A 26,098-nucleotide genomic window follows, 5' to 3' on the forward strand; every position below is an offset into this window, starting at 1 on the left:
ATTAATTTTAATTTGGTGTGTGTTGGAAGAGGGTAGTCTTATACGGTGAGTATAACCCAAACTCTTTATTTTAACTGCAAAAGTCGGGGGTCGTCTTATACGCCGTAAAATACGGAATATATAAATATAACCTGTATTGTACATATATATTTTTAAAAAAGTGCTGCAGAATCTGTTGGCGCTATACAAATAAACATTATTATTATAATAATAATAAAGTCCCAAGCGGGCGCATAGCTAGCTTTCAAAGGGAAGGAGTGCTATTTGGATTTTGGTAGCTGGATTTGGCCAGAATGGATGACAACCAATGCTGATTATACAAAGCCCCCGTGCTGCCAAAACAGTGCCCTAAAGTGATCCATTTATGGAAAATACACCGCTCAAGGAATGTAGTAAGGGGTATAGTGGTGAGCATAGGGACCCCACTAGAGACAGACACATAGGTGGAATATAGAAATTTTTTACTTACTAAATTCTTTTTACTAAAAAGGTTGGTCTAGCCTGGAATCTCATTTTCACAAAAGGTTAAAAGCAAGAAAAAAAAAAATCTGTAGAGCAATTTCTCCCAAGAGGGAATAATAATATTAATAATAGTAACAACCCACATGTGGACACAAGACAAAAAGAACAGAGGGCCCTTTTGAGGCAGGAAGTGATGACAGAAGTCATGTTACCATGTTACATTTGGACATGCTACCAGGACAATGGAAATCCTCTACAATTGACCCCATTATGGAAACTACAACCCTCTAGGAATGTAACAAGAGATGTTGGGAGCATATGAACCCCACTGGTGACAGGCACATAGGTGGAACAATGTGCTCAGAAAAGGAAAATGGAAAACATTCACGGTTAAATAGAGAGAAAAAAAAGGAAATATGCACAGCCTTGGCCAAAAGTTGCAGAGGTTCCCAGGAAAATGGAAAGGGAAATGCTGGACTGAGTGTGCTGCAGTGGGTGAAAAGCAGAGATTCCAATTTTAACACTGGTCAACTGTCAGACCAGTATGACTTTCCATGGCGGTATGTGATGCAGACATGGAAAGTCTGCCCCCCACTTATTATGCTGTGTATGTCCCCTATGGGAGGGGGGGGGCACCCCTACATGTCTGTCCCCAAAACAACAGTAACCAAATTTGGAAATGAGGAAATTTGGGAATTAGTACTCTATCGGCTTATGGTACGCCTTAAAGCAGCCTTTAATCCAAAGGCCTGGTTTATCAGGACAGGTATCGCACTGATAACACGTGTACTTCCTAAACCCCCTTTTATAGCATATCCTGCTTTTTTTCTGGGATCTCTTCTTGTCAGTGTGAGGGACTTCACCAGGAAAATGCTGCCCTGACACAATACAGGGACCTTCACTTGCAAAAGTACTAGGCCCTGCTCCTTCTCCACTACCAAAAATTAGGGCCTTGATGACTACCCCCTGGAACTGAAGGTATTTCAGGAAGTAGTGGAGGAACATGGGATCTTTCTATTCTCCCTCACTGGCTGTTTTGGTGTCAGAGGCAAGAACAGCATATGCCTCTTCAACAAAAAAAAAAAAAACCCTCTATGGGCCATTGTTTTTTTAAAAATGGGAGTAAGTGTGTTATGTAAATCAAATTTTATTATGTAGTGTAGTGTAGGTGAGGTTTTTTTTTTCTTCACTTTTCACAGAGCACATAAGCTATGTTGGCACACAGGGGGAATCACTCAGACAAAGCACTGCTGGGCATATACACCCTGTTATATATGCCAAGGTATCTAGGGACTAAAAGTAAAAAAGTGCCAGCAAAAAATAGCACTTGCCGATCAGTGGTGTGTGTCACTGATTATCGCTCAGTGGTGTCAGAAAACAGTTAGGTTGGCACACAGAGTCAGCCAAACAATACAGCCCTGCTGTCTGTATATACCCTGTAATATATATGCCAAGGTACCTAGGCACACACACAAAAAAAGGAAAAAGTTAGTAAGGAAAGAAAAAAAAAAAAAAAAGAAAGAGAACCTGCATTCCAAAATTAGATGCTGATCAGTGTGGGCTGATCAGCACCCAGGAAAGCAGGAAACCTCAGTGCATGAATAGCGATCAGCACCCAGGAAAGCAGGGCACCTCAGAGGATGGGTGGTGATCAGTACTCAGGAAAGCAGGACATCTCGGTGGATACAAAATAAGCAAGCAGGGAGGGTTGTGCACAAGAAGGACGCAGTCACACATCAAGGACACGGACAGGGATCCTCAAAATTACAAAAAAAACTGCCACAAAAAGCACACAGGGCTTTATAAACCCTTTGATGTGTCAAAGTACCTAGGCAAACACACAAAAATATAGAGAAACCTTTTTAATAAAAAAAAAAAAATAATAATTGCCACAGAAGGGGACCAAAAGTAAGTTGACAAGGGGAATCAGCCAGACAGCAAAATGCTGCAGCTGGCCGTATACACCCTGTAATAGGCACCAAGCTACCTTGCACACCAGGTGACGCACAATTTTTTTAACAAAAAGAAACAAAAAACAAACAAAAACTGCACCCACTTGTAGTTGATCAGTGATTAGTCACTGATCAGTGATTACTCTCTGATCAGCACAAGCAAGTAGAGGGAAGCAGCAAGAGCAGCTGCAGACCTCACAGGGGATCAGCCATGCAGCGCACAGGGCACTGCAGGTTAGTTCACCCTGTACACTATGCCATCAACGATGAAGAAGAGGCTGGCACAGGGCATCAGCCAGGCACACAGGGCACTGCTCGCTAGATGACCCTATACACAGATGAGAGGGGGAGGGCAGAGAGACAGCAGAGGGGAGAACAGAGGAAAGAAGACATGGGAGGAAGATGCAGGGGGACTGCAAGCAGCACTGAGAGCACTGCTAGCAGGAGCAGATGCTTTGCCACCAACGTACAGCGTTGTAGGTCCTCTCTGCTCGCCTTTCCTGACAGGAATGAGGCAAGCATGGAGGGATCAATATTTTAGAACAACCACTTTGAAAGTGACTGGACAGTGGCTAGTGGGCAATCACAGACATCACGGCCGCCTCCCCCAGGCACAACAGTAATTGGCCGTGTCAGTCACCAGCGTCACATGACCCGGAATTCACATGCATTTCTGCAATCACAGCCATTGTGGCTGCATGGGGTGGGGGATTCCAACGCTGCCGATTTGTAAAGATGGCCAGCTGCGAGGAACAGTAGACATCTTTACTAGAGATGAGCGAACCTCGAGCATGCTCGAGTCCATCCGAACCCGAACTTTCGGCATTTGATTAGCGGTGGCTGCTGAACTTGGATAAAGCCCTAAGGCTATGTGGAGAACATGGATATAGTCATTGGCTGTATCCATGTTTTCCAGACAACCTTAGAGCTTTATCCAAGTTCAGCAGCCCCAGCTAATCAAATGCCGAACATTCAGGTTCGGATCGACTCGAACCCGGTTTGCTCATCTCTAATCTTTACACACAAATTTATATATATATATATATATATATATATATATATATATATATATATATATATATATATATATATATATATATTTATATATATATATATATATATATATATATATATATATATATATATATATATATATATATATATTTTTTTTTTTTTTTTTACCCGGTGGCTGTTTAAGGCCTGGGCGTACTGGTATGTCCAGGGTCATCTAGGCGTTAAAGAAGTCCCCTAGGGAAACTTAAAGGACAACTCCCACGAAATTTTTTTTTAGCTTATTTAACACACATTACAAAGTTATATAACTTTGTAATGTGGTTAAATACCCGGTCTGGCCCCCTTCCCCCACTTTCGGACCCCCGACCCCCCCGCCCGGAAGTTAAAGAATATATACATTACCTATTACGATCGTCATGGTCCTCTTCTCCCAGGCGGCATCTGGTGACGACGACGTCAGAGCCGGGGGGCGGTCCGGGTCTTCTTCCTCCTCGGCGTCTTCATAGAGAGTTAATGGGACGGAAAAGGCTGCTGGTGCACATGCGCACCAGCAGCCTTTTCATTGGCTGGAGCGCATCACATGGCTTCCAGCTTCGTCAGCCCTGATTGGCTGAGGTTGCTGGAAGCCATGTGATGCGCTCCAGCCAATGAAAAGGCTGCCGGTGCGCAAGCGCACTGGAAGCCTTTTCCATCCCCAGGACCCGGAAATCAGAGACATCGCTGGACGGCGGGCGAATGGAGTGGCGATCGTCACCGGAGGGATGGTGAGTATGGTGCCTGTGTGTGTCTGTGTTTTTTTTTTTTTTGGGGGGGGGGGGGGGGTCCCGCGGGAGTTGTCCTTTAAAGGGACATTCCAGTCAAACATGACTTTTAATACGTTGCTGCCCATGGTGAGATTAACAATTCCTTCCATACTTATTATCTATTCATTCTCCTTCCCCAAGGTCTGAGCTACTGCTTTCTGCTGAAGACACAAAAAAAAACTAGGCTGTTCTCTCCATCACCCCTCCCTTCTCCCTTCCTTCTAAGACGGCTGATGTAAACAAGTCCCTGGCACCATATCTGCAGCTTTGTACCTTTTTGTAATGCTGGGAGTTTCAAACTCAGGGGAACGGTATATAGGAGGTCAGAATTTTTATTTTGTAAAAATGTATTACTGTTTTAAAGACAGTAAAATCACAAGATATGTAAAGAAGGGCATGTCAGATTGCTTTTGTTTTATTTTCAATTTCACCCACAAATATTTTTTGGTTTGCCCATACAGTTAAAAAAAAGAGTAAAAGGAGTCAAAAACACTGACACTGAACTTTCTATGTAGTTGTAACCATGAAAATAAGGCATCCTCCTTTAATAAGACACCCCAACCACCCCCCGAAGACACAAGGCACCCCTGAAAGTAAGCCCATCCACCACTACTTGCCACCATTCACCCCTCCCTCCCTGTGATTGTACCATGCTGCTCACCCCTCAGTCTCCCTCACCCCTGGAGAAATAAGACACCCCCCTAAAATAAGACAGAGTGACTCTTTGGGAACAAAAATTAATATAAGGGACTGTCTTATTTTTTGGGGAAACACGGTATAAGCCCACAAAATAAGGTGTCTAAAGGTCTCCTTACACTTATTATATTACTTATTATTATACTTATTTTGGCCAAATTAGCTGCTTGTTGTCAGTCTGTATGGGGCTTTCTAGGAGATGTTGGTGGTGATAGGGGTTGGGTGTGATGGAAAAGGACTCTCTTGTTTTGGGACAGATAAGCCGCAGCAAGAGCGCTCTTAGCTTGGCTTACCCCTCCCCATAGAGAATACAGGAACACTGAGCCGTGGCTAACATTACTGTGTATGGGGAGGATGGAAGACATAACTGACAGCTGTCAGTTGTTAAAAAAGTCTATGGGAACCCATGTTTAGCTGTTTCGTGTTTCCCAGGGCTGTTACATGTAGGAATCTGGATATTATGAACAACACCTCCAAATTCCTCTCCTGCCCGGTGCTGATCTCATTGATCAGTGTCCGGCAGGAGAAGGAAGAGGACAGTGCAGTTATCAGTCACTACAAAGATCAATCAGCAGTCAGATACAACACTGAATGAGCACTGTGCCCAACCATCAGGGAAACAGTCAGAGTGGCCTGACGGTGTCCGGCCATTCTGTCTCCTGAATATGAGACTAAACTACTCTTTAGCAAGATTTTTTTGTGTGCAAAATAGAAAATATGGTATATATAGATATAATGTAGATAGATAGATATATATTCTGTCTAAACATTACTTTTAGAGCAGAGTGGTGGTTGGTAACCTAGACAACGGAGCAGCATATCAGAAGAAGTTAAAGGGGTACTCCAGCGAGGGGGCACTTAGTCACTGGGACCGGGGAGGAGGTGGCTGAAAGAAAAGAAGTCCACTCACCTCCCCGGTTCCAGCGACGTGACGTCTCTTGTCCGCTCAGCCAGTCAGTGAAGGAGGCGAGATCCGTTTCAAGTCCGCTCAGCCAGTCAGTGACAGAGGCGGGATCTGAGCGGACTTGAAACGGATCTCGCCTCCTTCACTGACTGGCTGAGCCAGACACCAGGAAGCGTCCGGGAACCAGAGCGCCGCGATGGACCCGCCACTGGAACCGGGGAGGTGAGTGGACTTCTTTTCCCTCAGCCACCTCCTCCCCGATCCCAGCGAAAAAGTGCCCCCCGCTGGAGTACCCCTTTAATAATTGAAGGTATTTATCTTGACCAGTCCTACAGGTATATAGCTATATTAGCTGATATGGGAATAACCCTTTATATAGTCCTCTCCATTTTATTCTTGAGCTAAGGAGTCCTCTCTACGTGTCCCAGTTTGTGGGCTGACAGCTGCGAAATGTAAGGGTCTAAAAATGACAGTTTTGAAATCAGTAGATGACTGTAGGTTGGAAGCGACAGTCCCTTTAAGGGGTTTAAATCCCAATAAAATGCAGAAAAATAGTATTCACATAAAATTAGACCATTTTGCAGTTTATAATCTTACCTGGCTGAAATACCTGGATGAATAAAGCTGACTAATTTATACATGATAAAATAAAAGACCAGCAATAAAAACCTTCAGAACCAGCGTCTTACTTGAACTCAGAGGAATGGTTGTCGAGTAGCCCCAGTTTGCCGAGCTCTTCATCAATGACTTCCATAACATGCTTAGGGACCACAAGGTCATTCAAACGCTCCCGGAACTTTTCTTCAATGGCGTCCTTATCCTCTTTCTCCAGGCCTAACTCCTTCTTTATGATCTTTAGCTGCTCTTGCAGTAAGTACTTTCTGTGCGTTTGTTTTATCTTTTCTTCTACCTGTAAACCACATGAGAACCAGAAAGTACAGAGGTCAGTATCACATTAGGCCTTAGTCACACTAGGTCTCATCCATACAGATGGATAGATTTGCTAATATTACAGTTCAGATTTCTCTCAGGAATTACAGTCGTGTACTTCAAAGATGTGTCAGGGCCCCTCATTTATCTGGAATTCTCTGAAATATAAGGTCCGGGCCCTCACAGTTAATTACAGCCAGCAGCAATCGTGCAGCTCCACGTCATTAACTTTTTAAGTGCTGTGGAACACTGTCCATACTTCTCTTTCTATGGGAAGATGGCAGATAACACTGAAAAGTGCTATTTAATAGCCTCAGGCAGACTATAGGAAGATCACAGACCACACTGATCAATGCTATGTAATGGCCTCAGGCAGGCGCTATGTAATGATGGCAGATAGCACTGATCAATGCTATATAATAGTGTAGCATTGATCAGTATTAGTAATCTAAATAAATGTAAAAAAAAATTAGTTTAAATTATCCCCCTTTCTCATTATACAAATGAAACATGTAAAAATAAACAAACATATTTGCTATCATTGCACGCGCAGATATCCGATCTATTAAAATAAAAGAATATTGTTCCCGCATGGTGAACAGTTAAATAACAAGAGGTCAAAAGCAGCAGAATTGCAGATTTTTTGCTGCATTAGAAAAAAATAATAGTAAAGGGCAAATTCCAATCTACACAAAATATGACGCTGCTAAAAACTAGAGATTATGGCGCAAAAAATTTTCAGCCCTGCAGGTGAAAAAATAAAAGCGATTCCTGGTCATGAAAACATATCAGAGACATATAATGACATATCAGAAGTTTGTATCAGTGGGGGTCTGGGTGCTGAGGTGCTTGCCGATCACTAGAATGAAAGGGCAGAAGCGCTTAGCAGATGTTTCTCTGTCCCCAATCACGACGAACAAAATGCTCTACTGTCCCATAAACACAAAAAGCAACTGCATTACCATTAGCAAACCATTCACTTTCAATCAAAATCAAAGATATTCCATCGATGATGCTTATATTGTATAGCATCCAAAAACACTGACAGACTTTCATAACTTTCCTTTAGATGACATGAGTGAGCAATAGGGATTGATTGTTTCATATTTCGGTTGTGAAGGAAAACTGCTTTAAAACTTCTCTGGAATGAGTCAATAAACAATCGCCAATCTACAACAAAATACTCTTGATTCAGTTCTCCAAAGAGGCTACTAACATTGTTACAGTACACTATTGGGCCATCAACTGTGAAAACTTGTGTTTAAGTGTTACTTGTGTTTCGGTATTAACATACAGTACTTTGATCATCATGAAGAAGATTCTTCTGTTTCAACCTAGATGCAAGATGTTCAGCTTAACTTTTTAACAATGAAAGGTCTCTGATCAAATGATTCAAAGCGACTCTGTACCCACAATCTGACCCCCCCAAACCGCTTGTACCTTCAGATAGTTGCTTTTAATCCAAAATCAGTCCTGGGGTCCGTTCGGCAGGTGATGCAGTTATTGTCCTAAAAAAAAAACTTGCAGCCCCGTGCCCAAAAGCCAGAGCTTAGAGTATCTGTGCCCTAACTTTGCACCACCCCTCCGTCCCTCCTCCCCACCCTCTTCATCATTAGGAATGCCCCTAGAACATTTTCTCCTGTCTGAACATTGCACTAGTGCCTTAACGATCCAGCCCATGTTCGGTATTCACACAGCTGATGAATAGGAGGCAATCTGCCTGGAGCATTCCTAATGATGAGGAGGGTGGGGAGGAGGGACAGAAAGGTTGTGCCAGCCTAATGCATACACAATCTAGGCCACAGCCATTGGGCACGGGGCTGCCAGTTTAAAAGTTGTTTTTTAGGACATTAAATGCATCACCTGCTGAACAGACCCCAGGGCAGATCTTGGATTAAAAGCAGCTATCTGAAGGTACAAGTGGTTTGGGGGGGGTTCAGATCGTGGGTACAGAGTTGCTTTAACCCCTTGCCACAAAATGACGTTGCCCGGCAGTTAACGGTCCAGGCGACTGCAGTGTCTGTGGGGCAGCCAGAGGGAGATCCGCTCCCTCCGACCCCCCTACACCCCCCACCATAGCAACCCAGATGCTACTTAATGCGTCTGGGCTGCTATGGGTATAACGATCAGGCCCCTGCACAGAGGCAGGGACCTGATCATATGAATGAGCTGTCAGGTTTACAGCAATAAATATAAATAAATATACACATTCCCCATCCCCCTTTATAAAGGATCCCCTATAAATGAGATACATATATTTTGTATTGCCCTGTCTGTAATGACCCTGTCTATTAACCAGTTACATTAATCATCCTGCCCGATAAACGCTGCAAAAAACAAACAAACACTAATGACAATTTTTTGTTAATCCCACCCCTAAAAAATATGGATAAAAGCTATCAAAATGTTACATGTACCCAAAAGGTGTACCACTAAAAACGTCAGCTTATGCTAAAAAAAACCCTCACATAACTGAATTGGCAAGAGAATTAAAATATTACTGCTCTTACAATATGCAAGACGCAAACAGTTTTTATAGTATAAATGCCATAAACTATAACAAAAGCTACATAAAATGGATATCACTGTAATCGCACCGACCTGACGAATAACGATAACGTCATATGTGACGTATAGTAAACTGCGTACAAAAAAAGGGGATTTTGTTACCGTAAAATCCTTTTCTCGTAGTCTTCATTGGGGGACACAGACACCATGGGTTATAGGCTGCTGCCACAAGGAGGCTGACACTAAGAAAAAACAAAACAGAAGTCTGCTCCTCCCAGCAGGCTATACCCGCCCACTGGCACCAAGCTAATTCAGTTTGTGAAAAAGCAGTAGGAGAAGCAGAAACAACAACAAAACTGTCCAACATCAGAAAAATAACCTGAAACTGCAGGACCACCAGAACTGGAAATGAAAGAATGGGTGGGTGCTGTGTCCCCCAATGAAGACCAGGAATGTGATTAATAGTTCGGGCGATTACGCACACAGCGATAGCAATGTTTATTTATTTATTTTTATTTATAACCTGGGAAAAGGGGGGTGATTCTGACTTTTATTAGGGGAGAGGGTTTTTTATTGACAACAATACTTTTTTTTTTTTTTTTACACATATACTATAAGCCCCCCTGGGGGACTTCTAGTATATACACTTTGATCTCTCATTGAGATCTTTGCTGTATAGTTATACAGCAAAGATCAATGAGATCGGCACTCATTTGTTTTCGGCTGCTGCAACCGAAAACAAACTAGTGCCGAGCCGGGGAAGGCGCTATCTTGGAGCGGTCCCCGGCCAGCTTCAGTAACAGAGATCGCTCCGCCACTAGACACCAGGGAAACGCTGGATCCGGTAATTGGATGCAGCTGTCATCTTTGATTACCTTATTAGCGGGCACGGCGATCGGACCGTGCTCGCTAATAGCCGCGGCCCCGGGCTACATGAGGCACCCGCGCGAGGACGTACAGTTCCGTCCTCGTGCGGGAAAGGGTTAATAAACTTATGAAATGTTACTTTGAATACTTTGAGGGGTGCAGTTTTCTTTTACAGTGGAGGGATTCATGTGGCCCCACAAATCCACTTCAGAACTGAACTGGTTCCTAATAAAATCAGAATTGAAATTTTCATGAAAATATGAAAAAAAAAAAAAAAAAAAAAAAAAAAAAAAAAAAAAAATCGCTGCAAAATTTCGAAGTTAATAAAGTAGACATGTTGTGGTAATAATTAGTTCATGTGGCATGACTATCTTTCTTCGGAAAAAAGAATTTTGAATATAAAGAAAAGTTAATTTTTTTAATTTTTGCGCAAATGTTTTTTCTTTTTTACAGAAAACTACTGAGTGTATCAACCAAAGTATACCACAAACATAAAGAGGAATATGTCACAAAAAAACAATCTCAGAATAATCGTGAAAATTAAAAGCACTGCAGAGTTATCACTACATAAAGAGAGGCAGGTCAGATTTGAAAAATAGGCCCTGGGCATTAAGGCCAAAACAGGCTGAAAAGGCAAGGGGTTACTTCATGCTGAGTAAAGCGTTCAGGCTGCTCCATCAGGTACATACTCATCATGACACTAGGTCTTCACGTCTTCTCCAGCACCATCAAGTGGAACTGGTCTAATCGCAGATTCAAGTTCAGGGTAATTAATCATATGTTTGTTTGCAGAAAGACAGTTTCTGTGTTATATTGACTACTTTCAGGTTCTCCCTGTGTGGAGACCCTCACTCAGTTACACCTCATTGGCTGAGCTGTTTTTTTCCCTCTGAGGCAATGCAGTGAAAATCCTCTCCAAAAATATGCTCAGTTTTGCTCTATTGTGAATCAGCACATCAAACTCCATAAAAAAAAAGACATATTACTTTTGCTGATGATTTTTTTGTGTTTGACCAGTGTCATCAGTAGACAGAATTATAATGGAGTCTATGGAACTTCTGATGGATGTGATGCCAGTTCCATAGGCTCCATTATAATTCCGTCCACTGTTACTTTACCAATGAGAGCTCAGATGAAGGGGCTTGCCCTTTTCCCCTCTTATTCTAGAGATCAGCTGAGGTCTCTGCACCAGGACCCTGACCGATACAAACCTCTGACATGTGGTAAGACTCCCTTTTACTAATTGAAATGTATGACTAGATGTGCATTTCCAGGAGAAAATACAAAGTGCTTAAAAAGAGTGCCCCTTTAACAGGGACTTCAAGATCGCCTCTTTACAGAGAAACTAACTTTTTAACAAAACAACTTTTTTCCCTCATGGTTCCATTAAGGGTGTATTAAGCATGTTCTTGGGTACCGGCCCTTTCAGAGCAACTTTGGTGCTGGCGCCTTAAGCGCAAGATCAGTACCGGCCCTTTAACAGAGAATTTGGTATCGGCCCTTTAAGAGCGACTTTGGTGCCAGCCCTTTAAAGGGGTATTCCCCCCAAGAGCTAAAAAAATGAAATGCTCCCAAACCTAGCTGGCCTTACTCACCAAGTCCCCCTGAGTATTTTGAGCTGTCTCCTGTCTTTCTAGCTGCTGCCATTCCCGAGTTACAAGTTTTTCTAAAAGCCGATCTATATCCAAGATAGGAAACTACATTTCCCATCATGCAATGCTTCTGCCTGATGATGGTGAAGTAGCAGAGCTGAGACAATGAAGGAGATGATGACAGTGTAGCAGAGCTGAGATGGCGGTGTAGCAAAGCTGAGTTGGAAGTGACGGTGTAGCTGAGCTGAGTTGGGGATGACAGTGTAGCAGAGCTGAGTTGGCGGTCAAGATGTAGCAGAGCTGAGTTGGCGGTGACGGTGTAGATGAGCTGAGTTGGCAATGACGGTGTACTGGTGCTGAGATGGCGGTGTAGCAGAGCTGAGTTGGGGGTGGGGGCGGTGTAGCCGAGCTGAGTTGGGGGGGCGGTGTAGCAGAGCTGAGTTGGGGGGTAGGTGTAGCAGGGCGATTGTGGGGGGGCGGAGCTTGCCACGGGGGGGGGGGGGGGGGGGGGGGGGGGGGGGGGGGGGGGGGGGGGGGTGTTGGTGCCGCAGATGAGTGCGGGATGCCATGGGTGATGGGGGGCGATTGGTTGCGGGTGGCTGTGTGCTGCCGGTGAGTGCTGGACGGTGCGCCGGGAGGCTCTGGGCTGGGGGTGACCGGGTGGCTGCTGTTAGAGAGGGAGACAGTGACAGCTGCGCTGATCACTGTCTCCCTCTGTAACAGCAGCCACCCCATCAGTGTTCTCAGTCACTTCACTGTGCTGAGACTGAGGACACGTGATGCCGTCTCGGAGGGTCGGGGCCAGGAGCAGGGAGCGTGTCGGGTTGGACTGAGGTCTGGTGATTCTATGTAATCCGTGGGGGTGAATGCAGCTGGATAACAGCAAAACTGTGCAGAATCCGTAATAACTGTATATTGGAAAGATGGAAAGCTACAGCATATTAATGCAAAAATAATTTTGGGGGGAATACCCCTTTAAGAGAAAAAAAAAAAAACTAAACTGACCCTTTAAGAAGGAATAAGGTATTGGCCCTTTAAGAGCAAACTCTGTACCAGTTCTTTAACCCCTTGCCGCAAAATGATGTTCCCGGAACGTCATGTAAAGCAGGTAGTTCCAGGAACGTCATGCTATCCCCTGCCTCCCCCCGCTCAGACAGACAGCCTCCTCCTGCTACCTCTGCCCGGACACTGTCGAAACGCAGTTTGAACAAAGTCAAAGTGATTTGGGCTGAATTAATTGCTTAATTGTATAAAATTAGCTGAAGAAGAAAAGGGATTGCAATATAGAAGACGAAAAAGAACAAATACCAGTGTTTTCCTGCATTACCTCTCGTCCCAGACGTTGCTGCAGCTTGCTGAGCTCATATTCTTTCTTCAATAGCGACAAAGATTTGTAAAGACGTTTTGGAATCTGTAAAATTAGTAGAGTCTCTTATTTATACGTGCACAATGTCATCTGTTTTACTTAAAGGAGAAGTCCGGCAAAATTTTTTATTAAAAAGAGTTATATTGCCCCCCAAAAGTTATACAAATCACCAATATACACTTATTACATGAAATGCTTATAAAGTGCTTTTTTGCCTGCACTTACTACTGCATCAAGGCTTCACTTCCTGGATAAAATGGTCATGTCACGACCCGACTCCCAGAGCTGTGCGGGCTGTCGCTGCTGCAGAGGATGATGGCAGAGGGACGCTCAGTGTCCCTCCAGTGCTCAGTGTCCCCCTGCCATCATCCTCTCCAGCAGCCATAGCCCGCACAGCTCTGGGAGTCGGGTCGTGACATCACAATTTTATCCAGGAAGTGAAGCCTTAACGCAGTAGTAAATGCAGGGAAATAAGCAATTTATAAGCATTTCATGTAATAAGTGTATATTGGTGATTTGTATAACTTTTGGGGGGCAATACAATACTTTTTACAAAATCTTTTGCCTGACTTCTCCTTTAAATGGAATTTAAAGAGAAGTCCGGGCAAAGCTATTTTTTTTAAAAAGTGCTGGGGAGGGGGGAGGGTAAAAGTAATAACACGCTCTTACCTCACCTACTCCAGCCTTGGTGGACGGGTACCGCAGCTTCCTGGTCTTAGCCAGAACCCTATATACTGGGACTATATCCCAGTATAGCCATTTCCCAATCATTAGAATCTTTGAACCAAGTCTCTGCTACAGCAACTAGGTCAAAATCATCCCTAGACATAATGGCCATCATCTCACAGATCTTGTTTCCTAAGCTGTGAGCATTCGTACACATTGCACGAAGATTACTAAGCTTCATAATACATTTATTGCCATCAAGAGCCCACAACATTGGTTGGGAAATTTCGTCATTTACATTAGTTTCTTCTAGCACATCCTGAAGCTCCTGGGAATCAGCCCCGGTCAGCGCAGCACCCATGTCGCTCAGATAGATGGGATTGTCCACCACTCTCTGTCCAGCCTGCATCATCTGCATTACTGATTCCCTTTTACAAATAAGAAAAATGTAAGCTCACGAGCAGATAAAAGTTTACCCCCCCAACCACACTCACCCCCAAGAGTGAACGCACACATACCGGTAGAGAGGATTCAGAGCAATGATATCCCGTATGGTCTTCACTATTTCAGCGGTCAGAGCCTAAATTGAAAAGGAATGTGTCATAAACTATTTAGTTACATAAAGTGTTTAATATAAACAGATTTAAGATTTTTTTTGTGATTTTCCATTTTACTACCTATATTTTTAAATTATCCTGAAATATTGCAGTTTTCATTCTGGCCACTAAGCCTAATAAGCAGACACTTGCTATTATGTACTGTACAGTGTGGAGATAAGACCAGACCAGCTCATTTACAATAGATGGTCAAAGATCAGCCTCCCCCACTTCATAAGCAATAGAAACTGCACAGGGCATCCCTAGAAAACTCTCCCATACAAGTGAAGAGAGTCCACTCTCATCTGTAAATGCTGAGAACACACCCCAGGCTGTCCAGTCTATAACAATGTATTAGAAAAAGAACATGTTTTTGTAAAAAAATTTAACTGATACATTTGTGTTAAAAAAAAAAAAAGATAGAAAGAGAAACCAAAGAAACCTGCAATACACCGTGAGCAGAAGAGATGTACCAGTGTTTACTCATTTAAGCAGAGGCAATGTATCCATGTATATTCATGTAAGCAGATGCAATGTATCCGTATATACTTGTGCCCTTACTTTAACTTCTTCAGTGACCTGAAAGTCTTCATGAGCCACATTGTCCACTTCCACCATCAGGACTTCCGGTGACACTTTAGGATCAAACACAACTTGCTCACTTTTCTCTTTTCCATTAAGATGTCGACTTGCTGAGTTCCTCCTCCTTTTTTTGCCTTCTTTCTCTTCCACTTTGGATTCATCAGCCTCAACATCCAGTTGCTTATTGATATGGATCCTTTATGACAGATGGTACAACAGCAAAATAAGCTCTTTATGGCCATGTTTCATTTCATCTACCATTTTCTCTAACAAACATCATATGATAAAGAAGGATTTAACAAAGTGGTGAGTGCCACAAAGTTTCTTCTTTTGGACATATACACGGTTTAATGTCTGGTGTCTCGGGGCTGCGTGTTCTGAAGCCATGTCATTGCAGGCCACCCCTGCAAATCAGTGACTAAGGTGGGACCCTGATGGACAGGCCTGTAACATCTTGACCTGGAAGCGGCTACACAGCATGGACGGAACAGTAAAATAGCGATGCTGGTGCAGGAGCCAGGGAGGGAAGTTTGGTTTATTTCTTTTAGTCACCCCCTCAACTGGCAGATATTAATACAGTCCCCTGCCAGGACAACCCCAAGTAAACTCTACACAGATTGTCTGTACACTTTCTGTGTATATGTGCATCTTTATTACTGTATAGAACAGCACGCAAATCTGAGTGTCTCCATCCAGCAAATAAACGTAATCCACCCAAAAGGAGACAAAAATGACCCTTCCTGACAGATACAGTTAACATACACAACACAAGGTGTGAGAAAAGACAATTCCTCACGTTAGCATTACAGAAACAAGCCTGGCATAGTGAGCTGCTAGGGCACACATCATGGCTGCTAATTTACACATTAACCCCTTCCCTCAGGCAATTTTCATTTTCGCACTTAATTTTCTTTTTCTCCTCATGTTTAACAGACCATAGCACTTGCACTTTTTTACCTACAGACCAACATGAGCTCTTATTTTTGTCGGTACCAATAGTACTTTGCTATGACTATTTTTCCATTAAATTTGTGTAAAAAGAAAATAAAAGTGTGTGCAGTGAAACAGAAAAAAGCCAGTTTTAGAATTTCATGTTTGTGTGTGTGTCTGTGTGTGTGTGGGGGGGGGGGGGGCACAGGCTGACAGCTGCATTTAGATGCCTTCTATAGCCCATCCCTTGTGTCTAGTGGGGGGAATCCCCCCCCCCCGTAATGCAATCACGGAGAGGGGATCCCATTTTCTGACCCGGACGGTCCTCAGCATTGCAATGATGCCGATCCCATATATGCATATATGTGGTAAACAAAAAGTTTTCTATTAACCCTTAGGGGACACAGCCAGTTTTCATTTTTGCGTTTTCGTTTTTCCCTCCTCGTGTATATAAGGCCATAGCGCCTGCATTTTTCCACCTAGAGACCCAAATGAGCCCTTATTTTTTGCGCAACTAATTGTACTTTGCTATGGCAGATGTAATGTTTGCCTAAAGTGTGCCGGGAAACCAGAGGCAGCCTGTGGGTGTGGGTGTGCGCGTGCTCTGTGGCTGAGGCAGCCTGTGGGTGTGGGTGTGCGCGTGCTCTGTGGCTGAGGCAGCCTGTGGGTGTGGGTGTGCGCGTGCTCTGTGGCTGAGGCAGCCTGTGGGTGTGGGTGTGCGCGTGCTCTGTGGCTGAGGCAGCCTGTGGGTGTGGGTGTGCGCGTGCTCTGTGGCTGAGGCAGCCTGTGGGTGTGGGTGTGCGCGTGCTCTGTGGCTGAGGCAGCCTGTGGGTGTGGGTGTGCGCGTGCTCTGTGGCTGAGGCAGCCTGTGGGTGTGCGCGTGCTCTGTGGCTGAGGCAGCCTGTGGGTGTGGGTGTGCGCGTGCTCTGTGGCTGAGGCAGCCTGTGGGTGTGGGTGTGCGCGTGCTCTGTGGCTGAGGCAGCCTGTGGTGTGGGTGTGCGCGTGCTCTGTGGCTGAGGCAGCCTGTGGGTGTGGGTGTGCGCGTGCTCTGTGGCTGAGGCAGCCTGTGGGTGTGGGTGTGCGTGTGCTCTGTGGTTGAGGCAGCCTGTGGGTGTGGGTGTGCGCGTGCTCTGTGGCTGAGGCAGCCTGTGGGTGTGCGCGTGCTCTGTGGCTGAGGCAGCCTGTGGGTGTGCGCGTGCTCTGTGGCTGAGGCAGCCTGTGGGTGTGGGTGTGCGCGTGCTCTGTGGCTGAGGCAGCCTGTGGGTGTGCTCTGTGGCTGAGGCAGCCTGTGGGTGTGGGGTGCGCGTGCTCTGTGGCTGAGGCAGCCTGTGGGTGTGCGCGTGCTCTGTGGCTGAGGCAGCCTGTGGGTGTGGGTGTGCGCGTGCTCTGTGGCTGAGGCAGCCTGTGGGTGTGGGCTGTGCGCGTGCTCTGTGGCTGAGGCAGCCTGTGGGTGTGGGCTGTGCGCGTGCTCTGTGGCTGAGGCAGCCTGTGGGTGTGGGTGTGCGCGTGCTCTGTGGCTGAGGCAGCCTGTGGGTGTGGGTGTGCGCGTGCTCTGTGGCTGAGGCAGCCTGTGGGCGTGGGTGTGCGCGTGCTCTGTGGCTGAGGCAGCCTGTGGGTGTGGGTGTGCGCGTGCTCTGTGGCTGAGGCAGCCTGTGGGTGTGGGTGTGCGCGTGCTCTGTGGCTGAGGCAGCCTGTGGGAGTGGGTGTGCGCGTGCTCTGTGGCTGAGGCAGCCTGTGGGCGTGGGTGTGCGCGTGCTAGTGCTCTGTGGCTGAGGCAGCCTGTGGGTGTGCGCGTGCTCTGTGGCTGAGGCAGCCTGTGGGTGTGGGTATGCGCGTGCGTGTTGCCTCTGTGGCTGAGGCAGCCTGTGGGTGTGAGTGTGCGCGTGCTCTGTGGCTGAGGCAGCCTGTGGGTGTGGGTGTTGCGCGTTGCTCTTGTGGCTGAGGCAGCCTGTGGGTGTGGGTGTGCTTCTGTGGCTGAGGCAGCCTTGTGGGTGTGGGTGTGCTCTGTGGCTGAGGCAGCCTGTGGGTGTGGGTGTGCTCTGTGGCTGAGGCAGGCCTGTGGGTCGTGCGCGTGCTCTGTGGCTGAGGCAGCCTGTGGGTGTGGGTGTGCGCGTGCTCTGTGGCTGAGGCAGCCTGTGGGTGTGGGTGTGCGCGTGCTCTGTGGCTGAGGCAGCCTGTGGGTGTGGGTGTGCGCGTGCTCTGTGGCTGAGGCAGCCTGTGGGTGTGGGTGTGCGCGTGCTCTGTGGCTGAGGCAGCCTGTGGGTGTGGGTGTGCGCGTGCTCTGTGGCTTGAGGCAGCCTGTGGGTGTGGGTGGTGCGCGTGCTCTGTGGCTGAGGCAGCCTGTGGGTGTGGGTGTGCGCGTGCTCTGTGGCTGAGGCAGCCTGTGGGTGTGGGTGTGCGCGTGCTCTGTGGCTGAGGCAGCCTGTGGGTGTGGGTGTGCGCGTGCTCTGTGGCTGAGGCAGCCTGTGGGTGTGGGTGTGCGCGTGCTCTGTGGCTGAGGCAGCCTGTGGGTGTGGGTGTGCGCGTGCTCTGTGGTTGAGGCAGCCTGTGGGTGTGGGTGTGCGCGTGCTCTGTGGCTGAGGCAGCCTGTGGGTGTGCGCGTGCTCTGTGGCTGAGGCAGCCTGTGGGTGTGCGCGTGCTCTGTGGCTGAGGCAGCCTGTGGGTGTGGGTGTGCGCGTGCTCTGTGGCTGAGGCAGCCTGTGGGTGTGCTCTGTGGCTGAGGCAGCCTGTGGGTGTGGGTGTGCGCGTGCTCTGTGGCTGAGGCAGCCTGTGGGTGTGCGCGTGCTCTGTGGCTGAGGCAGCCTGTGGGTGTGGGTGTGCGCGTGCTCTGTGGCTGAGGCAGCCTGTGGGTGTGGGCTGTGCGCGTGCTCTGTGGCTGAGGCAGCCTGTGGGCGTGGGTGTGCGCGTGCTCTGTGGCTGAGGCAGCCTGTGGGCGTGGGTGTGCGCGTGCTCTGTGGCTGAGGCAGCCTGTGGGCGTGGGTGTGCGCGTGCTCGTGCTCTGTGGCTGAGGCAGCCTGTGGGTGTGCGCGTGCTCTGTGGCTGAGGCAGCCTGTGGGTGTGGGTATGCGCGTGCGTGTGCTCTGTGGCTGAGGCAGCCTGTGGGTGTGAGTGTGCGCGTGCTCTGTGGCTGAGGCAGCCTGTGGGTGTGGGTGTGCGCGTGCTCTGTGGCTGAGGCAGCCTGTGGGTGTGGGTGTGCTCTGTGGCTGAGGCAGCCTGTGGGTGTGGGTGTGCTCTGTGGCTGAGGCAGCCTGTGGGTGTGCGCGTGCTCTGTGGCTGAGGCAGCCTGTGGGTGTGGGTGTGCGCGTGCTCTGTGGCTGAGGCAGCCTGTGGGTGTGGGTGTGCGCGTGCTCTGTGGCTGAGGCAGCCTGTGGGTGTGCGCGTGCTCTGTGGCTGAGGCAGCCTGTGGGTGTGGGTGTGCGCGTGCTCTGTGGCTGAGGCAGCCTGTGGGTGTGGGTGTGCGCGTGCTCTGTGGCTGAGGCAGCCTGTGGGTGTGGGTGTGCGCGTGCTCTGTGGCTGAGGCAGCCTGTGGGTGTGGGTGTGCGCGTGCTCTGTGGCTGAGGCAGCCTGTGGGTGTGGGTGTGCGCGTGCTCTGTGGCTGTGGGTGTGCGCGTGCTCTGTGGCTGAGGCAGCCTGTGGGTGTGGGTGTGCGCGTGCTCTGTGGCTGAGGCAGCCTGTGGGTGTGGGTGTGCGCGTGCTCTGTGGCTGAGGCAGCCTGTGGGTGTGGGTGTGCGCGTGCTCTGTGGCTGAGGCAGCCTGTGGGTGTGGGTGTGCGCGTGCTCTGTGGCTGAGGCAGCCTGTGGGTGTGGGTGTGCTCTGAGCCTGTGGTTGTGGGTGTGCGCGTGCTCTGTGGCTGAGGCAGCCTGTGGGTGTGGGTGTGCGCGTGCTCTGTGGCTGAGGCAGCCTGTGGGTGTGGGTGTGCGCGTGCTCTGTGGCTGAGGCAGCCTGTTGGTGTGGGTGTGCTCTGTGGCTGAGGCAGCCTGTGGGTGTGGGTGTGCGCGTGCTCTGTGGCTGAGGCAGCCTGTGGGTGTGGGTGTGCGCGTGCTCTGTGGCTGAGGCAGCCTGTGGGTGTGGGTGTGGGTGTACGCGTGCTCTGTGGCTGAGGCAGCCTGTGGGTGTGGGTGTACGCGTGCTCTGTGGCTGAGGCAGCCTGTGGGTGTGGGTGTACGCGTGCTCTGTGGCTGAGGCAGCCTGTGGGTGTGCGCGTGCTCTGTGGCTGAGGCAGCCTGTGGGTGTGGGTGTGGGTGTGCTCTGTGGCTGAGGCAGCCTGTGGGTGTGGGTGTGCGCGTGCTCTGTGGCTGAGGCAGCCTGTGGGTGTGGGTGTGCGCGTGCTCTGTGGCTGAGGCAGCCTGTGGGTGTGGGTGTGGGTGTGCGCGTGCTCTGTGGCTGAGGCAGCCTGTGGGTTTGGGTGTGCGCGTGCTCTGTGGCTGAGGCAGCCTGTGGGTGTGGGTGTGGGTGTGCGCGTGCTCTGTGGCTGAGGCAGCCTGTGGGTGTGGGTGTGCGCGTGCTCTGTGGCTGAGGCAGCCTGTGGGTGTGGGTGTGCGCGTGCTCTGTGGCTGTGGGTGTGCGCGTGCTCTGAGCCTGTGGGTGTGGGCGTGCGCGTGCTCTGTGGCTGAGGCAGCCTGTGGGTGTGGGCGTGCGCGTGCTCTGTGGCTGAGGCAGCCTGTGGGTGTGGGCGTGCGCGTGCTCTGTGGCTGAGGCAGCCTGTGGGTGTGGGCGTGCGCGTGCTCTGTGGCTGAGGCAGCCTGTGGGTGTGGGCGTGCGCGTGCTCTGTGGCTGAGGCAGCCTGTGGCTGTGCGCGTGCTCTGTGGCTGTGCGCGTGCTCTGTGGCTGTGCGCGTGCTCTGTGGCTGTGCGCGTGCTCTGTGGCTGTGCGCGTGCTCTGTGGCTGTGCGCGTGCTCTGTGGCTGTGCGCGTGCTCTGTGGCTGTGCGCGTGCTCTGTGGCTGTGCGCGTGCTCTGTGGCTGTGCGCGTGCTCTGTGGCTGTGCGCGTGCTCTGTGGCTGAAGCAGCCTGTGGGTGTGCGCGTGCTCTGTGGCTGAAGCAGCCTGTGGGTGTGTGTATGCTATGACTGCAGCAGGCTGTGTGAGTGTGTGCATGCATGCTATGGCTGCGTGTGTGTAAGGGTCTATTTACACAGAAAGATTATCTGACAGGTTATCTGCCAAAGATTTGAAGCGAAGACCAGGATTGGATTTTAAAGTGGAAAAATCTTAGGCTTTCCTTTATGACCTGATCTATAGTCTGTTTCTGGCTTTGGCTTCAAATCTACGTGTAAACGGACCCTTAGAGATGCAGAAATTAAAGGGGTATTTTAGGCAACAGTGGAAAATTCAGGAGGGTGGTGAGATCATAATAAAGTCGTCCTATCTACCCATCCCCATGCCCCCACAATGCAACGTGCAACACGCTCCCAATCCTGTGATGTCATTACCCAACACAGAAATGCCTGCTCAGCCAATCTGTGAGAGAGGCTGGGCACAGCTGCAGTCACTGACTTGCTGAGAAGGTAGTATCTGTGGGGCCATGATGATTCAGGAGTGGGGACGTTGACAGAGAGCTATCGCTGAACTTTATATCACTATTGCTGAGCCCTCTATATCACTATGTCAAACCTCAATATCACAGGTATCTGGCATTGTTAGCATCTTTCCTGTGTTTGGAAAGATTCGGTTTCGGTTGTTCAGGACATGGAGGCTGGAGACACGGAGAAGAATGTGCTTTATATCTTTGCCTAATTCATTCAGAAATCGCCCCAGGATCATGTAGGACAATAGCCAGATCTAGTTTACAGATTTACTGAGCTACTTTACATTGGCTGGACAAATAAATCACTTGGTGTCTGGCCATTTATGAAGGAGTTAGAGTTGGCCCTGATAAAAATCAGGAGTCGGAGTTGAAGTCACAGTTGTGGTTTACTGACTCCACAGCCTTAGTTATAAGAAAGGTAATATAGCAATTGTACCCTCTTCACGTCCACAATACGTTTATATACGTTTCTGCTGCAGATTCCCCGTGCAGCAGGAGCTTATATAAACGTTCCTGACAGTAAGTGGCTGCAGTGTGAGCGGTCCCGCACACATCAGCATGTCTTGGGCCAAAGATAATGACAGGCAGCTGCGATCCCACAGCTGCCTGTCATTAACCCCTTAAACGTCGCAACTTTATCTTTTCGCTGACTTCCTTAAATGCAGCGATTGCTAAACACCTGTCATGGACTGATTGGGACCCCCGCAGCCATGCTGCACGGGTCCCAATCACTCGTACTGAAGGGCGGGGGTAAGTCACTTACCTCCGTCCTGTTGCATCGGCCATCTGTGCATTAAGTCTGCAGGTTTACCAGCACCATTTACTTGCCATTGCCTTAGGGAGGGAATCATAAAGTAGTGTAGCGTATAGGGTGGGCTCACGTACTGAGCTTGCATTATATAAGCATGCTCATCCTGTGTTGTCAATGGGTTAAAGAGGTTTTATAGAATGTATACTCAAAATGCAGAAGACACCCCTCCTAAAAACCTAGTTTAAACTCCTCTTATTGATTCTGCTTTGTTCCCATGCCACTACTGGTTTATCACTAACAAGCTACACGTGATTATGTAATGGCGAAACAATTTGACTACAAGAGCCAAACTTATGGTGCATTTACACAGGCAGATTTATCTGACCATTTTGAAAGCCAAAGTCAGGAATGGACTTGAAAAGACAGGGAATTTCAGTCTTTCCTTTATGACCTGCACCCTGTTTATAGTCTGTTCCTGGCTTTGGCTTCAAAAATCTGTCAGATAAATCTCTGTGTAAACGCACCATAAAGCTGTGATATCCTGTGGCAGGAATTGTGATTAGCTAAGCAAGAATGGTGCATTAGGAATTGTAATGATGCTATACATGCCTTCTGTGCCCCATGACAATCATTCGCAGCTTGTCATCCATGTCCTGCATTTCATGAATCTGAACAAAGGTTCCTGTGTGGTAGATTTCGTCCAGACTTCCAACAGAATCAGACTCATTACTAATACATCGAAAAGAAATAAAAAGGTGTTTAGATGGTTAAACTAGAAAATAAAACAAAAAAACTATCACAGACACAAAACAAAAAAAAAAAAAAAAAAAAAAAAAAAATCACAGACAGAAGAATTCTTGCCCAAAAGAGAAGAAACCCTGTACTAGCCTTCCCTGTCTCACTTCCTGGTGTTGGGATTGGCACAAGACCACTCAGCCAATCACAAGCTGAAAAAGGACACTGCTGCAGGCTGATCGGCTAGGGGTCTGGTGATGCTCCCAGAGGAGACCAGGGTGCCGTGATATCGTAGGCTGCAGGGGAGCAAAAAATGTCGGCAGATTTATTTTCCACGGCAGCCTGGAGATATTAGAAAACACCTCTGCCCAGACAACTCCTATGGATGAACAAAAAATGTCCATTATTCTTGCATTTTTACTTAAAGTGATACTGTCACCCCCCCCCCCCTTTTTGCTAGGTGCCAATCTCAGCACCAATGTCACGGGGGTGGCGGGGTACAAATCACACTGTCAACCGATGATTAACAGGATGTTTTTAAATTAAACAGAGGAAACAGATACATAAAAGGGTATTTAAAAGGGGTAATCCAGGTAATTAACTTTATAGTAAATCTGCCGTATGGTAGGCACAGATATCTACACTTAGCACGTGTACATTTTCACCATAATTCACACCTGCTAGCATAGATAAATAAGGTGCTGAATGAGACCATGCCTCTTACCCAAAAGGCACAGACTACTGCACAAAAATGTGCACCTTCGTCCTGTTCTCCTCTATTTTGTTTTTACAGGAGTAGAGAAGAAATATTTACTTGTCATCTTTCTTTAGAAAAACTCCAGCATAGGGTTGAGCGAGCCTCACTTTACGTCTGAGAAGCGCCACCAAGTTTGGATTCTTCACCTACATGTGAAAATGTAAAAAACTGTTTAAGTCTAAAATCAACTGAACACACACACACACATTATATATATACACACACACACACACACACACAGTGGTACATCGGGTTTTAAGTGTACCTGTACTGCTGTGTGTATGTAGTGAAAGTGATCTGCCAGGATCTAGCAGAGTCGGTACGTGTGAAGCTACCCTAAGAGTAACTTGGATTGAGAGCTCTTTGCAAAATTGTAACTTGGTAACTTGGTAGCCTGTTGTACTACTCTACTGCATTATGGGGATCTGCAGTTCCTTCCCGTATCTACAAACTGCTGCTGTTTTTTCAGGTTTTTGCACTTACTATACACTATAATCCACATGCTGATTGCTGATTTCTAAATGTTTGTTTCATTTGTTTTACATTTTATTTACAATAAGAAAAAAAATCATAATTTTTTGGTGTGTGGAACCATTTATCTGCATTTCAATAAATTCTTATGGGAAAATTTGCTTTGGCTAAAGAGTGGATTTGGATTACAAGCACGATCCCGGAACAAATTATGCTCGTAATCCAAGGCACCACTGTACATACACATACATACATATTTATTTTCACTGACAGGCTATGAGAACCTTAAAATATAACTTTTATTGAGTAACTTAAAACACAAATCAAAGAAACAAAAACAAAATGAAGCTTCTTATGTATCTTCACAGCCCCCATCATAACACCAAAGTTCATAGATATTCGGATATATTTCTCTGACAGTTCCAATATTGCACATTTCCATATATATTGCACGTATTTAATATTGCTTGTATGAGGCAACTATATACTGCAGGGTCAGACTGAGGCTTAAAAGCAGTCCTGGCATACTAACCCCACCAGCCCACATATAACAACTTCTAAAACGAATATATGCCGGGATAGGGGGGGGGGGGGATGTGCCGCCGCCGGGGATGGGGGATGCGACGGCGGGGCTGCGGGCACCAGGGAGTTAAAGCACATATTCACAGCGGGATGTCGATCCGCAGCGGTTCTCTCTTTGAATCCGCAGAAGTGAGATCCGCTGTGGATCCGGTAGGTGTGAAGGTACCCTTAAATAAGCAAATCAGACTTTAAGAGAAGTGAAATAAAGGTAAACAATGGAAAAATGTAAAGTAGAACCTGTATTTACACATTTACAGGAGGAATAACTGAGGAATGTTACAACACTAAGTTTTGAGTAAAAAACAGTTACCTCATGGGTAATACACATTTGCCCCTTAACGGTGTCAGTGTCACATCCTAAATTTACAGCAAGTTCAGTCGCAAGGCAGATCAAACTCCCCTAGGTGATTGCACCAAACACCCCATCAGGAGGTTCACTCAACAAATTAAGTGACAGATGACATTTTCTGTAATCAGAGTTCGGCTCTCTCCTTTTCACCAGTGGATGTGTGGACATGGCCTAACATTGTTTACACAATAATGTAACATGTTCATGTCCCCCACATCCAACATGGGCCACATCAAAACACCCCCACAAACAACCCAAAAAGCCCCCACCAAATTACCCCTTTTCAGTTTGTCACTAAACTACTAGTAAAAATAAAGGGAGAGGTTGTGTGTGTGTGCGTGCTCTATGGCTGCAGCAGGCTGTGTGTGTGTGTGTGTGTGCTCTATGGCTGCAGCAGGCTCTGTGTGTGCTCTATGGCTGCAGCAGGCTGTGTGTGTGTGTGTGTGCTCTATGGCTGCAGCAGGCTGTGTGTGTGTGCGCGCGCTCTATGGTTGCAGCAGGCTGTGTGTGTGTGCTCTATGGCTGCAGCAGGCTGTGTGTGTGTGCTCTATGGCTGCAGCAGGCTGTGTGTGTGTGCTCTATGGCTGCAGCAGGCTGTGTGTGTGTGCTCTATGGCTGCAACAGGCTGTGTGTGTGTGCTCTATGGCTGCAGCAGGCTGTGTGTGTGTGTGTGTGTGTGTGCTCTATGGCTGCAGCAGGCTGTGTGTGTGTGTGTGTGTGCGCGCGCTCTATGGCTGCAGCAGGCTGTGTGTGTGTGTGCTCTATGGCTGCAGCAGGCTGTGTGTGTGTGCTCTATGGCTGCAGCAGGCTGTGTGTGTGCTCTATGGCTGCAGCAGGCTGTGTGTGTGTGTGTGTGTGCTCTATGGCTGCAGCAGGCTGTGTGTGTGTGCTCTATGGCTGCAGCAGGCTGTGTGTGTGTGTGTGTGCTCTATGGCTGCAGCAGGCTGTGTGTGTGTGTGCTCTATGGCTGCAGCAGGCTGTGTGTGTGTGTGCTCTATGGCTGCAGCAAGCTGTGTGAGTGTGTGCACTATGGCTGCAGCAGGCTGTGTGTGTGTGTGCTC

The 26,098-nt window shown here is 47.8% G+C and overlaps 1 protein-coding gene across 1 annotated transcript in view; it reads right to left on the reverse strand.

The window, feature by feature from the left end:
- The window catches only part of LONP1 (lon peptidase 1, mitochondrial), a 64,229-nt gene that overhangs the window by 27,653 nt on the left and 10,478 nt on the right, over nucleotides 1-26,098 (reverse strand). Inside the window, exons 2-8 of the mRNA XM_069977882.1 lie at nucleotides 23,693-23,781; nucleotides 22,753-22,872; nucleotides 14,918-15,134; nucleotides 14,279-14,340; nucleotides 14,059-14,188; nucleotides 13,056-13,139; nucleotides 6,521-6,741 (exon numbers count right to left, since the gene is read on the reverse strand). Of these exons, the coding sequence (XP_069833983.1) occupies nucleotides 6,521-6,741; nucleotides 13,056-13,139; nucleotides 14,059-14,188; nucleotides 14,279-14,340; nucleotides 14,918-15,134; nucleotides 22,753-22,872; nucleotides 23,693-23,781 (923 nt within the window). The remainder of the gene's footprint in view (nucleotides 1-6,520; nucleotides 6,742-13,055; nucleotides 13,140-14,058; nucleotides 14,189-14,278; nucleotides 14,341-14,917; nucleotides 15,135-22,752; nucleotides 22,873-23,692; nucleotides 23,782-26,098) is intronic.

Source organism: Dendropsophus ebraccatus, chromosome 7 (genome assembly GCF_027789765.1).
Source record: "Dendropsophus ebraccatus isolate aDenEbr1 chromosome 7, aDenEbr1.pat, whole genome shotgun sequence".
In the NCBI taxonomy this organism is placed as follows: Eukaryota; Metazoa; Chordata; class Amphibia; order Anura; family Hylidae; genus Dendropsophus; species Dendropsophus ebraccatus.